Source organism: Lolium perenne, chromosome 7, assembly GCF_019359855.2.
Source record: "Lolium perenne isolate Kyuss_39 chromosome 7, Kyuss_2.0, whole genome shotgun sequence".
Taxonomy (NCBI): Eukaryota; Viridiplantae; Streptophyta; class Magnoliopsida; order Poales; family Poaceae; genus Lolium; species Lolium perenne.
Genome location: NC_067250.2, coordinates 13,725,122 through 13,738,074, shown reverse-complemented (window position 1 = coordinate 13,738,074; position 12,953 = coordinate 13,725,122). Strand labels below are relative to the sequence as shown.

The window sequence follows — 12,953 nt, the reverse complement described above, 5'->3', positions numbered from 1 at the left end:
TTACTTAGTGAATCCTATGGCTAATACAAGACAACCTCAACCTTAATTGCAATCCTTTTTATTATTTAAGAAGTATGTTCTTCAAAAGTTATTCTTTTGAAGAAGATAAGGAATCATCATCAACCCTGCTTATAAAGACCTATAAACCCTAGCCAGCTAACACTAGCAAGATAAACCCACCTTGACAACAACCATGTATAATAAATTGCTTAGGATGCCTAGGCTTATTTCAACCTTACAAGCCCTAGTTGCTGATGAATCCAACTATGTTGTGATCCATCTTATACTTACTCCAGAAACTACTTGAAACCAGAATAAATTATAACAAACCAGAAACCCAATTGTCATACTTGTTCTTTATTAAAGAACATGTTCTTCAAAAGTTATTCTTTTGAAGAATATAACAAGTAATCATTAACCATGCCATATAGTACTAAAAATGACAACTGTTCTTTACATGTTAACATTAGGCCAATCATCATTCTTTGTGTGCTTAATTGATTACTGTGCTTTATTATCCACCTGTTCATGATACCAAGTAATCACACCTGAATAAGAACCTTGTTTGTGAATCACTCTAAAAGTGCAACACACCCTGAATCAATTATTACCACTCATTAATCCTAAATCATCGGGGTTAGGCCACGCTTAGAGCGATTGCATCTCATTCTTATGCATTATTGCATCCTTGCCAATCTTTTAAACATCGTCCTTACCGGACGATGATGCTATTTCAGAACTTGGAGTTATTACGTATCGAAGACCTTGACTGCATAATCTTGCAGTCAAGAAAGGCAAGTTCATCACTTGCTCATGTCATTTGAGTATTTTTATCAAATTACTTGCAAAGTATTATGGCTATCACTATTGCAAAAAAATCAAAACCACTACTTTCATAACTATGAATATGACTATGTGGTGGGCAATGGAACCATGGATTGTGTTGATATGGTGGAGGTTCCATTGCACGGGCTTATATCCATCTAGGATTAAACAACAAATGTCGCCAGTGATTCTTGTGCCGTAATATCCGTGTTAACCATAAGATCCGGAGTGGGACGGAGTAGTCAAAAGTGTTTCCACCTCTCGTTCATCAACGGATGCGCTTTACCGTAGACACTTGTATCTGTCAGGGCAAGCGGTGGGCTGGGGAAGCCTAAAGTCCCCACGGCATAGTCCGTAGACACTTGTCGCTCGAAGTGCAAGCGGTGGGCTGGGGAAGCCTAAAGTCCCCACGGTATTGCGGTCTATGATGGGTTGCAGCTACCGGCGAAGGAGTTTGGTTAACGAGTCCCAAACTGTTGTCGTGGTCGGGGTCCATCCTTAAGTGGTATAAGAGGACCGACGAGGACCCAGGGTCGGGGTATGCAACAAAGGGTGGGTGTTCGAGGTAGCGGAGGAACATGATTGGCTAGACCTTATACCGGGCCTCACACCATAGGAAGTGTGGACGAGCTCGCGGCTCGGTTGGCACCAAGGTTAAGATCTCTTATGGGTAAAGCAACACACCTCTGCAGAGTGTAAAGAACCGTGACCTGTCACTCCTTGTTCCGGGATATTGAACTGCGAACGCGGCCGGAAAGGAGCTCCATGAAGTTCTAGTAAACCGGTGAAGGCTGACGGACATAGTTCTTCTGAATAAAAGCAACCTTTTGAAGAAATGGTTATGAAAACTTGCATTGGTATTAGACTTTCTGGTCTAATGCTGTAGCTAGTGCATTAAACACCTCTTTCCTATAATGAACTTGTTGAGTACGCTCGTACTCATCCCACTCTTAAATCCCCTGCTTAGATATGGAGGCATCGAAGAAGGATCCACAGTGCAACTCGAAGGTCGAGGAGTCAACAACTACTTCAAGAGACAAGACCCTGTCAGAGGAGTCAGATACCACATACATCAAGGAGAAAACCTAGTTTAGTCATAGAAGGGAACTAGCTTCCTCAACCTAGCTCCTACTTAGCTAGAATCTATTCTTAGCCTCTATAGCTAGTCAAATACTCTACAAATAGAGTTCGTGATAGAATTAGACTACGAGTCGTTCTTCTGGAGTTTATTTGCAGATTTACCTCATTGTAAAGTAGGAGGCTGTGCTGATCTTATGTAATAGAGTCAATGTTGTAATTCTATAGACATGCCTTGGACCCGCATATGTTTCTGTTGTACCACTCTGAGCGATATAATACTAGTGGAACGGTGTTTCATTGGTGTTATATCAGACTTGCATACTACACCATGCAGTGGTATGCCGGGTCACCACACTTCCCCCGCCCGGTCACCACCCGGTCACAGGCCCGGTTTGAACCGGCCTGCCCGGTCCCAGGCCCGGTCGACCGGCCCCCAGACCGGCCGTGTCCGAGTCTGTCTCGACCAGATCTATTCTGGGTTGGTTATTTTCGTACTTTTTCGACCTGAGGTCGTCCCGGACGCCTATATAAGTGCCCAGGACGCCCCCAAAGTTGCTTTAGACCACGTTTAAGATAAACCCTAGTTCTTAGTTGTTTGCTCTGCAAAACTATTGAATCCCCTACACCATATTGCTTGATTTGGTGTAGATCTGAAAGTCTTGTGTAATCTGCTGTTCCATTGGAAATTAGAAGGTTGCAACTTACCGCTTCGTGGTCGGTGTCTACGTGCGCAAGTGTGTGGAGTTGCGTATATCTTGCAGGGTTGAGAGCTGTTGCATTGACGACAGGGACCAATCGAGAGATCTCGTTGCGTCATACAAGTTATCATCCACTTCATCATCCGTGATTCTCCGCTGTATTCATCCCGTGATCATCATCACCACCGTTGCTTACTGAGAATATCGGTCCACCCCTTATCAAACATTAGCTGGTGGAGCTGTATTAATAGTAAAATGAACAACTCTCCATACGGATCTCGCAAAAGGGCAGAAAATAAAAAGGTGTTCAAATAATTCACATGAATTACAAAACACACACCTTGTACAACCAGCCCATTTCCGTTTTATCATATTTTATTTAGTAAGAAACACCTTTCGATTTAAGAACCACATGAAAACCTTTATTTTTAGTGGAACTTTCAATATAGAAATGTTATTCGACACTTAAGGTGCATAATATGTAATTTTATACCGAGGTAGTTTTACTTTGTTACATTTAGAATTTATGTTTAAAGTATAAGTAATTACATTCATATTGACTTAAAACAAAAAAAAATGACAAAAGCGGGGAGGCCCTGAGCGTGATCCGGAGCCTTCTCGTCATTGATATAAAACCATTCGGCGTTCTAGTACCGGACGGACTCATGCATAGACATGGACGGAAAATCCTTTTTGCCAGAAGCACAAAGGTCAACTACCATAGTTGACCATTGCTCCATCCCTAGTTTCCCTATCAATCCTATAGAAATACTAGAATAGGCGGAAATCTGGGAGGACCCCCAAGTGTCCTCCACGAAGTTGGAGAGGACGGTGTCGACGTTGGGGCAGATGTTACGTGGCCGTAGGCCATATTTTTCCAGCACTTCCAGAAAGAAATCTGAGGGCGGAAGCGAGAGCCCCTGCTCTACCCATGCCTTGGTTATTAACCACTAATTTTCTTCAAGAGCCGGAAGCACGACGACCCTAGTAAATCGCTAGGAATCAATTTTTATGAATCCCTCGTCCTGAAGGACCATTAGGTCGAATTCATTGAGGTTGCGGGGCCACCACTGCCCTTTCTCGCCCTCGCGCTCCTTGTCCTTGGATATTCTCTCTAGCTCCGCTTCTACAACTTTTTCCGACATTCTGATTTGGCCCTTTTATTCTTCTAAAAGTTCAGCTTCGTTTGGAATCTTCTGGCCAAAGTGGCTACTAGAGGATCCGAGATAACGAGAAGCTAACGTTATGTCTGAAATGTTGGGCGAAAGAAATGATAAAGGTTGAACATCTAAAGGATCTAACGGATTGAGGGGATCATTTTCTGGCATGTTTGCGGTGGAAATGTGAGCTGAGTTTTCAGACATATTCACAACTGCAAATGTAGCGCTAAGTGACCTAGGAAAAATTGAAACTGATAACTTCTTCTTCTACAAGTCCGGCGAGAGCTTACCGGGAATGGTGTGGTGGTTTCCCGTTGACACCGGTGATCAGGAACAATGGAGGGGAGGAAGAATAATTCGCCCCGCTGCTACGTGTCGGAAGCAGAGAAGTTTTCCCGTTCAACCGCGTTGAACTTGGCCAAAGGTGAGCCTTGGAGTGGCGGCGCGGTGAGGTTGACCGGGAAGCTCGCCAGAGATCTAAATCTAAGCGGCGGAGTGGGAGAGAGGTTGAAGACAAAGTGGGGGGGGGGGGTGTGGTGAGAAGTGAGAAAGTTACCACACTCCCGGGATATTTATAGCCATGACTCCGAGATGTGTGCGCCAGATCCTGCAGTGAGAACCACACGGTCACACTGTTAGATTTCTACCACGTGTCATAGGTCATGGGCGGTGAAATTGCTACGAAGGTGCTTTTACTGATAGATTGTTACTTTTCCGGAAATCACTGCATGCTACCAATTCCGCCCGTGAATCCAGGAAGCATCTCAGTACGATTCGTGTCTTGGACGAAACGCAAATTTGCGAACTTACCGTTAGCCTGAAATGTGACTGTTGAGGTCAGTGCTATGGGATTTCCGACGGAAATAACGTCGGAGACAAGATTTTCTCCGAAACAATATGAAACTATAGTTTGACGGAGGAATGGTGAATCTCGGACAAATCCGGGAGCTACTGTCCTGGATATGCTAATTAGGCATACCATGGTTGGCCCTTGATTTTGGTAAGGCCTATGGCCCAACCGGGATGCCCAGTTGCCGGAAAACAGCGAAGGTGGGATCCGTTCCGTAAACAAGCTACCGGATCCGGCCCATGGTGAAGGTCGGTCGGATCCGTGAGGTGCACGACAAGGAATAATTACCATAGTCTAGCTTAGTCATATCTGGTAGGATCTCTACCTCTCTAACCCTAGATCTGGAGCCTTAGCCATGTATTGGGAGGCCTTGATGCAGAACAACTCTCATTGTAATCGCGCACCTATTGCCTTATACTCCCTCTGTTCCATTCTATAGTGCCTATAGTTTTTTGGCACGGAAATTAGCGTAAGAGTATTTTTTACACAAGACCCCTAGCTGAACGATTTGAGATCAACGTAAAATTTGGGAAATCCATATCTTACTAACTTACCATAACAAATTTGGGACCTGAACGATTTGGGAGCTGAAGGGGGAGGGGGTAATTGAAAAAAAAGCTAAGCTACAACCTTATATTCTGAAACAAATGCCAAAAATCTATAGGCACTATAAAAAGGAACGGAGGGAGTAGTAAATTATAGCAGCACATAGGATCTCGCCGATGTGAGATGTCTGGATTTGGGTAACTTGTGTGACCCCGTCCCGGTGACTCCTCGCCATATGGTCTCTCTATCTCCCCTCCGTGAGGATCCCTTCACCGTAATACCGTCGAATACGCAACGACACCCCTTCAAGCTTGATTCAAACCACGTGAAATAAAAATCGGAAAATTGTGTAGAAACATGTTATCCATTCTAGGACATTGGGGAATTTTTCATACACAAAATAATATTTGAAACATATTTTATTATAAGTTTTCCATTATGGATTTATGGAATCTCAAAGGTGCAAATTTTAAAAGAATATGCTTGGAAAAATATGAGATGCATGTCAATGATATGTTGATACCCAGAAGTGTAAAATTTGGGATGTTACGAAGTTTTCATTTAAATCTCACATTTTAAGACACATAGTGGTTGCAGCATAAAGAAATATAAATGACGTTAATGATTAAATGTTGACTCTAGGGCATAACTCGTTCAGCGGCGACAAATAGTGATGAAGCGATCATAGGGGCAGAGAAGCATGGTACAAAGTCGTGCGGCGGGCGGTCTCTCTCTCTCTATCTATCTCTCTCTCTCTCTCATGGTTTAGCCAGATTCACACATATTGTATATCGTATGTGAGAGCACTTCCCGCACGCAAACAATACAGATGACCGCGTTGTACCACCATGACTTGGATAGGCCAACACTAAAGGCGCTGGCACCCACACCGTTGGGGAACTGGAACACCCACGCGCTCCTAAACTTTATCATTGAGTACACCCCTAACCACCGTGAATGAGTGTCGCTGATGCAGGGGACTGGCTGATAGGGGGTCCATCATCCAGCGATGTGTGGTAGAAGTGGCAAATGCTGACAAGGGGGATCTCGCGATGGGATGCGCGGTGAGAACATGGCCGTGAGAGGGTGTTTCTGTCGTGATGGCTCCGCGTGTCCTCGCGCGATCACCATCCAACAATTTACTTTGAAGGAGATGTCGATATAGCCAAAATCACCGAAACTTTCATCAACACTTATTTACTATGATATCCTAATATTTGAATGAAATTCATCGTTTTATTTTTGAATGTTATTTGCTTTGAAATTGATACGAAATTCCCCATGCTTCCGCTATTGAAGTTTCTCAGTAGCAAGCCAACCAGGACACGTCACCAAAGTGGCCACTCCTAATGGCTTGTGCTAGGCACGCCACTAATAAATATTACCAGTGTCGAAAACAGGGGACTGGTCGGAAACACGCCACCGGTAGCAAAATGCAATGCCACTACCTAGCACACCCTTACTGGTGCTATTTTGTGCATATATTAGGATAATGAGAATTCATTTTATTTAAAAAAAGGAAGTTACAAATTACATGTCGTAGATGACAGAAGAAGAAAGCTCAGTAGGTCTACCACATGAATTGGTGGTGGTAGAAATTGGAGGCATAGTATATGAACCTCTTAGCAGACCATTGGCAATAGTTTCATATATTGCTTCTGTCGGATGTATGCCATCCCATGATCCAAAATTTTGCGGGTCATCACACAGCTTGTATTCTCCTTGTCCACAATGTTCAGTCAAAGACACACCATAAGGACCTGCTGCGCCGCAGCAAGCCACCAACGGATTCTCAATCCCTAAAGAAAAAATATCACAAATGAGGGATAGTGGATAATCCAAGGAATCATGTTTTGTTCCTTGAAGAGTTTATATGTTGAAATTTTATATCTCTGTTGGCGATTTAGTTGGACTAGCGTATATCTTATTTAGTAAAGTGTATATTTATTTCCCTATAGAACATAATTAATAGTATGACATAATAATCTTTAGACTCACCAAATTTTTTAGGGGAAACAAATATTTCCATAGCAGCTGCATAGTAATCGGCATATATGATTGATACGTTAGGATGAAGCTTTTGCAACTTCTTCAACTCATCCATAAGAATTTTATTGTGGTACTGTGAGAATTCGTTCAACCAATGGATGCAACCTGTCTCTGGATCATAGTCTTTTGTCTTATTACTCTTGTATGTCGTCAGGTATAATGGTGAGCACCCAATCGGTAGGTTGCCAGGAACTAATAATGTTTTCGCTCCGAGCCCAATGAGATCCTGCAGATTCCACTCAGGTGCATTAGTATGTATTCATACACTATTTCTTGAGTTTAGACTTGAGAGACTAACAATCGTTGCAATGTAAGAAAGAGCAACACCGCAAAATGACTCACAGTGATCGTGGAAGAGATTTTTTCAATTACACTAGGAGTAAAGGACTGAATCATCTCAAAGGGCATCAAAGATTGGAAAGGATTGTTGTAGTCATTGCCCCCAATTTCTCCAACTAAGAACAGAGAATTGTTCATCATGTCCGCACAACCTGTTAAATAAAAAATAAGTTCTGGATCATTATGTTATTTCAAAATTTATAGTCAAGAAATTCCAAAATAAAGGATTCTGAAAATTTTACAAAAACATAGAACCATCTATTATTACAGGAAATCTATTACATACTAAAATCAATATACATAGATTTTTTATTAAATATACATATAAGAAAATAAGTTATTATTGTACATGCAATATAATTTACCTTTTTTATTCTAGAACAACGTATTCAACTCCACTTCCTACTCTAGCTGATTCTTGATATGATGATGATAACTTTCATAAAGTTTATCTTATGTCTAATTATTACAATATCCAATTGAGGTAAAATTAGGGAGTTAAATAAGGATAGGCTAACGGTACACTCAGATGACGAAGTAATTAGTCAGGAAGATACAAACCCTATATCCAACATTTGCAATGCTCTCTCCAGTTTAGTTTAATAGGCGTGCATGTAGTTTAATAAAAACTTCAACCAGTAATTTAGTCAACAAAATATGAACTATATATCATTAAAATTATACCATTGAAAATTCTTTTGAATATGATCTAATGGTATAAACTTTATGACATGTCATATTTCTTCGAATTATTAGTGTTTAGAGTTTTTGTTAAACTAGGTGCACGTTTGTTAAACTGAACAAGAGAGAGCACATATTTCATGTGGTAGTGATTAATTTGATCTACAACAACGAAACTAATATTAATATTCTACTTTATCTACAAACTCGAGTGTTGATGATATCCCTCATCAGGCTTATCGTGTGTGTATTGTACTAGCAAACTGAGAAAAAATTTGGTAGGCAAATATGGAAAAGGCAGTTATCCGGTAACTCATAAAATATATAGTGTGAACTGTGTTATGTATAAACCACAATTTTTTTCTAATATTTCATGTGGTACTCATTAGTTATACAATGGTATGGATGATAGAGAAAGTGCACGTGGTTTAAACAAACATATAAAAAAATAAAGCAGACAATAGTGATAAGTTCCGAAATCCAAAAAAAAAATTTGAAAAACACGGTACAAACGCAGACGCTCACATACACGCGCATACACTCACCCCTATGAACGCACACACGCACACCCCTACCCCTATGTGCACCTCCGGAAGACTGAGCCGGCGGATTGGATCTTGAAATTGACGAAGTCACCACAGGCGCCTCGCTGTCGACGAGAACGTCGCCTCCCACTGAATAAATATTCCGCCTTTATGAGACACACAGATGTCAAACCTGGGATTTGAACTCTGGTGGGCTGGGGGTACAACTCACCGAAATCCAATATGACACGAGCATATTTTCCATTATTATGTAAACTTCAGCATATAAGTATTTGTATACCTAAAACAATCTAATATACTCAAAGTCAATATTATTTTTAAGTTTTGTTTATGCAACTTCAAAGAAAATCTACATACTAAGTTGCGATACAAATTTAATTGTCTAAATTGATCTAATATCACCATGTACAAACGAGATGTATAGTTAATGATACGAGATTTTTCCGAATGGTAAAGTAATCATTCACCCGCAAAATAAATATTATTATTAACGTTTAATCTAGACATGTGATATTTTATTTAGAATATCATTTATTCTGGATTTAATGTTGTAATATCTGAATTTTCCAATATAAATGTCTAGAGTAACATATGTACTTTTTATGCCATTTTTAGATGTTGCCCTCGCATTTGAGAGGGCCACCATGCTAGTACTTATAAGTACGACAGGTCTGACTTCTGACATTGAAGTTGTCTCCTCTAGAAAACAATAATGACACGATGATTTGTTATATCAAAATGAAGCAACCACTACTAGAAAAAATCCTATTAGTGGCGCATCAAAATAGGCTACCAGTCACGCATGTAGGTGTTGTGCTCCTCTGGTATGTCACCTATGTATGTGCAGCACTGCTACGTGGTGCGCCACTGGTATGTCTGGTAAAGGGGGTCTACTATGTTTAAGAATAGCAATGGCGCACCTCTAACCCTAGTGCGCCATTGGTAATGGGCTAGCAATATTGGCGCAGGCTATTTTCCTAGTAGTGCGCTTAGATCTGTTGGGAGCTAGCGAGCGGGAGCATGGGAGGCTACTGATCTACCTAATAAAGGAGGCGGTTCTAGGGTTTTTCTAGCACCAAGAAGGTGTTATGCTTGCTGCATGTCCTCATTGATTTCGTTGGTCACGAGTTTTGGAAGGCTCCACTGGTGATCTACGCCGGGCATATGATTCATGTACATTGCAAGATCGGATGGGATTCGACCGTGTGCACCCCTTTTTTGCCCGTACGGTTTCAGGAAAGCGAGGCGCGAAGCTTCGTTGTCTGTTGTCGTCATGGGATATGCCTTTCGAGTCCCGTAGTGAAGTCAGTGGTGGAGAATGTCATGATGGCTAAGGTTCTAAGGCCTAGTAATGACGGATCATGTCTTCAGAGCAATGATGAACTTGCTTTGTGATTCGTGACTCGCAGCAGTTAACGGCATCGGTAAGTGGGGATGACATCATAGGAGGAGTACAAAGTCTTCCTTTCGGGGTAAAAATTTAAGATCTAGCCTTAATTGGTTGTGCCTAGCAATAACCTTATTGAAAGCATTGTTTTAAGAGCGTGAATTTTCTCCATGCTAAAATCCTAAGATCTATGATTAGGTGATGACGGTGTTTGTGCATTGGTTCTTTCTTGGAGGCGTCGCTTTTGAAGAAATTGGACTTCGGGTGTTGTCTTGGTGGTGGATGTTGCACCTACAAGGAATAGATCAATGTAGCGAGACTTTTCTTTCTTGTCCTTGTTCTTCTTCTTCTTATTATTGTTTTTTGGTAGTGTGTATCGATAATGTGTTTAGGGCATTACGTTGTTGCAGAGGTTGTGTGCAATTACTATCTCCGCAATATTGATGTACTCCCATTGTAAAAAAAAACCACACATGCAGAAAAAAAAGGTTCTATGTGGTGATTTGGCTAGCTTATGGCGTTCTGATTCCAATTAAATCACGTGATCCTAGATGAACTAATGAAGTGCAAGCTATAGCATAGTACCGAAAACAGCTTTACAACTTTCATCGTACTGTGCTCTCCAAAGAGCAACTCTTTTCAAAATCTCAAAACAAAAGGTACTGAGTTGGAATCTCATTCTAAGAATTCTTGTGGTTCCGGGGAATCTAGCTACAGGAGAACGAGGAACGGGGAGATCTCCCTTTTTTTCCGCTCGACTCTTTGATCTTAAACTTAAGAGTTAGAGACTTAGAGTAGAGTAGGTCTCGTAAGTAACTAACCAAGTGCAAGATACAGCATAGATACCCTGATTCCAATTAAATTCCACAAGAAATGTTTTTCGTGTGCATGTACTCAATTGAAATACAAATCCCTTGCTAGTCAACGTACCCGATAAATCGCTTGGGCAGAATAGGTGGAGTAGGTCTCGGAACCAGTTCATCTCCTGGTCGAGATGCACTGTGTCAGCCTTAGCCTTGGAGTAGCCCCTCTCCCAGAAGAATTCCGGGCTCATCGCCGTTGCGCCAGCGACGGCAAAGTTGGCTCCGTGCGCGAAGTCATCCACGCTCTTCCCGCTCCAGTAGGGCGTCACGAATGGCAGCCCTAGCGCGTGCGCTGCGGCAGACCCACATGGATTTCAAAATTAGCACTCATCTTGATATAGTAAGTTGATCGATCCATGGATTGTGTCGTACCGATGAAATCAACGATGAGGCGGCCATTCGAAAAGCGGCCGGTGGCGCTGTGAAAAAAGGTCTCGCCGTAGGGCAGGGAGAGCCCGGGCTTCAGGGTGTCGTTGGGGAAGACGAAACGGAAGTTACCCGTATCTGTCAGCGAGTCCCCGAAGCTGAACAGCCGCGTGTAGCATGGCGTGTCCGCCCGCGATGGCTGCGCCACCGCCAGTACCAGTAGCACCACTGCCAGTACCGACATGGTGACAGAGGAAGCCATAACCTTCTGCTCCAGGTGGACGGAGAATAAACCCATGGATCGAATCGGACGTGACTGGAACCCGGCGCTGACTAGATTATATAACTGTCGTTCCTGGTAGGATGGTTGGTACGACGGTAGGTATGACGTGCCTCCCAATCTCCATCGTCTATCTAGTTGCAGGGGGGACGGCAGCGACGGAACTGGTAAGCACCATGATAAAAATGGGAAATGGGGGACAGCAGCGACGGAACTGGTAAGCACCATGATAAAAATGGGAAATGGGGGACGGCAGCGATGGAACTGGTAAGCACCATGATAAAAATGGGAAATGCTTGTCGGAGTGTTAACAGACGTGGAGACTGTGCCTTAATTTGGATGAAACATGCGGGCTCTGGTTGCTAAAAGAGCTAGTTGACCAATTATGCTCTGACAAAGAATCCCAACACTAGTGCTCATTCGTCGTAAATTTATAAACAGTTCCAAAAGTCAGACACATAGCACTGGCTAGCTAAAAGGGCAGAATAGAATAGAACGATTATCCAGATGCAGCAAAACTGCCCCATGGCCCTCGATCAGCTGTGGTGGTCGTTCGTCTACCTCCCTCAGCTCGCTCCCTGCCTCGCTCCCCGCGCTCTCGACTCATGGCTCTCCTCAGCAAGACGTGCGATGTAGAGGAGGAAAGCACGAAGTTTGCCGAATCGTGCATCCACGATTCATGCAGTAGTCGCCAAAATAATCGAAGATGCCAACGAAATGGGACAACGCCGGCCCACCTCGCACGGTTCATGGTTCTGAGGAACTCTCCCGCATGTAAAGTGAAAGTTAATCTCTATATCTTTTGTTCTGGCATGAAAACAGTTAGCAGAAAAAACATAATGTAGCTCTCATGTTATGGCACCATAAGCATGGTACTTCATTGGTTTTAACTCCAAGTCACAGGAGAATAGTTTCAACCCATATGACATTACTTGTGGCATTTGGCAAAGATTTGTATTCTGCTTCTTTGCTTGAAAGAGACATCATTGCTTGCTATCTAACAACATATTTTTTTTCGCGGTTGGCTACATTGTAAGACTATTTGTTATTCATCTATTAAGAGATTTTAATAAAATATTCTGATTGTTGATCTAATCATGTGTGATTAGTCCTCACGGGCGAAGACCTAGCCTCACAGCGATATATGCATCTATTGATAGGAGATTGGTGGGCAATGCTGCAATAAATATTCATATATTTGTTTTAAATCTTTTGACGCAGTCATCAGGCCTTGTACTTGTACCCAATACACAAAGATTTGCAAAAGGTAAAAGGTAAGATTAG

The 12,953-nt window shown here is 42.3% G+C and overlaps 1 protein-coding gene across 1 annotated transcript; it reads right to left on the bottom strand.

Moving 5' to 3' along the window:
• Positions 1 to 6,689: 6,689 nt before the first annotated feature.
• Positions 6,690 to 11,680, bottom strand: LOC127313755 (GDSL esterase/lipase At1g28600-like). The gene is made up of 5 exons (XM_051344221.2): positions 11,396 to 11,680; positions 11,091 to 11,315; positions 7,551 to 7,699; positions 7,158 to 7,434; positions 6,690 to 6,958 (listed from the first exon to the last, which is right to left on the bottom strand). Exons 1-5 carry the CDS (start codon positions 11,649 to 11,651, stop codon positions 6,690 to 6,692), a joined length of 1,176 nt encoding a protein of 391 aa, XP_051200181.1. The 5' UTR covers positions 11,652 to 11,680.
• Between the last annotated feature and the right edge of the window lie 1,273 nt (positions 11,681 to 12,953).

Bases quoted from the DNA above. Each gene is read 5' to 3' on its own strand.
- LOC127313755 (XM_051344221.2), bottom strand. From the start codon at position 11,651: ATGGCTTCCTCTGTCACCATGTCGGTACTGGCAGTGGTGCTACTGGTA. The intron at 7,700-11,090 runs GTACGTTGACTA...TTTATTTAACAG, and splicing joins CTGCCCAAGCGATTTATCGG to GTTGTGCGGACATGATGAAC. The intron at 6,959-7,157 runs GTGAGTCTAAAG...TTTTTTCTTTAG, and splicing joins TGTTTCCCCTAAAAAATTTG to GGATTGAGAATCCGTTGGTG.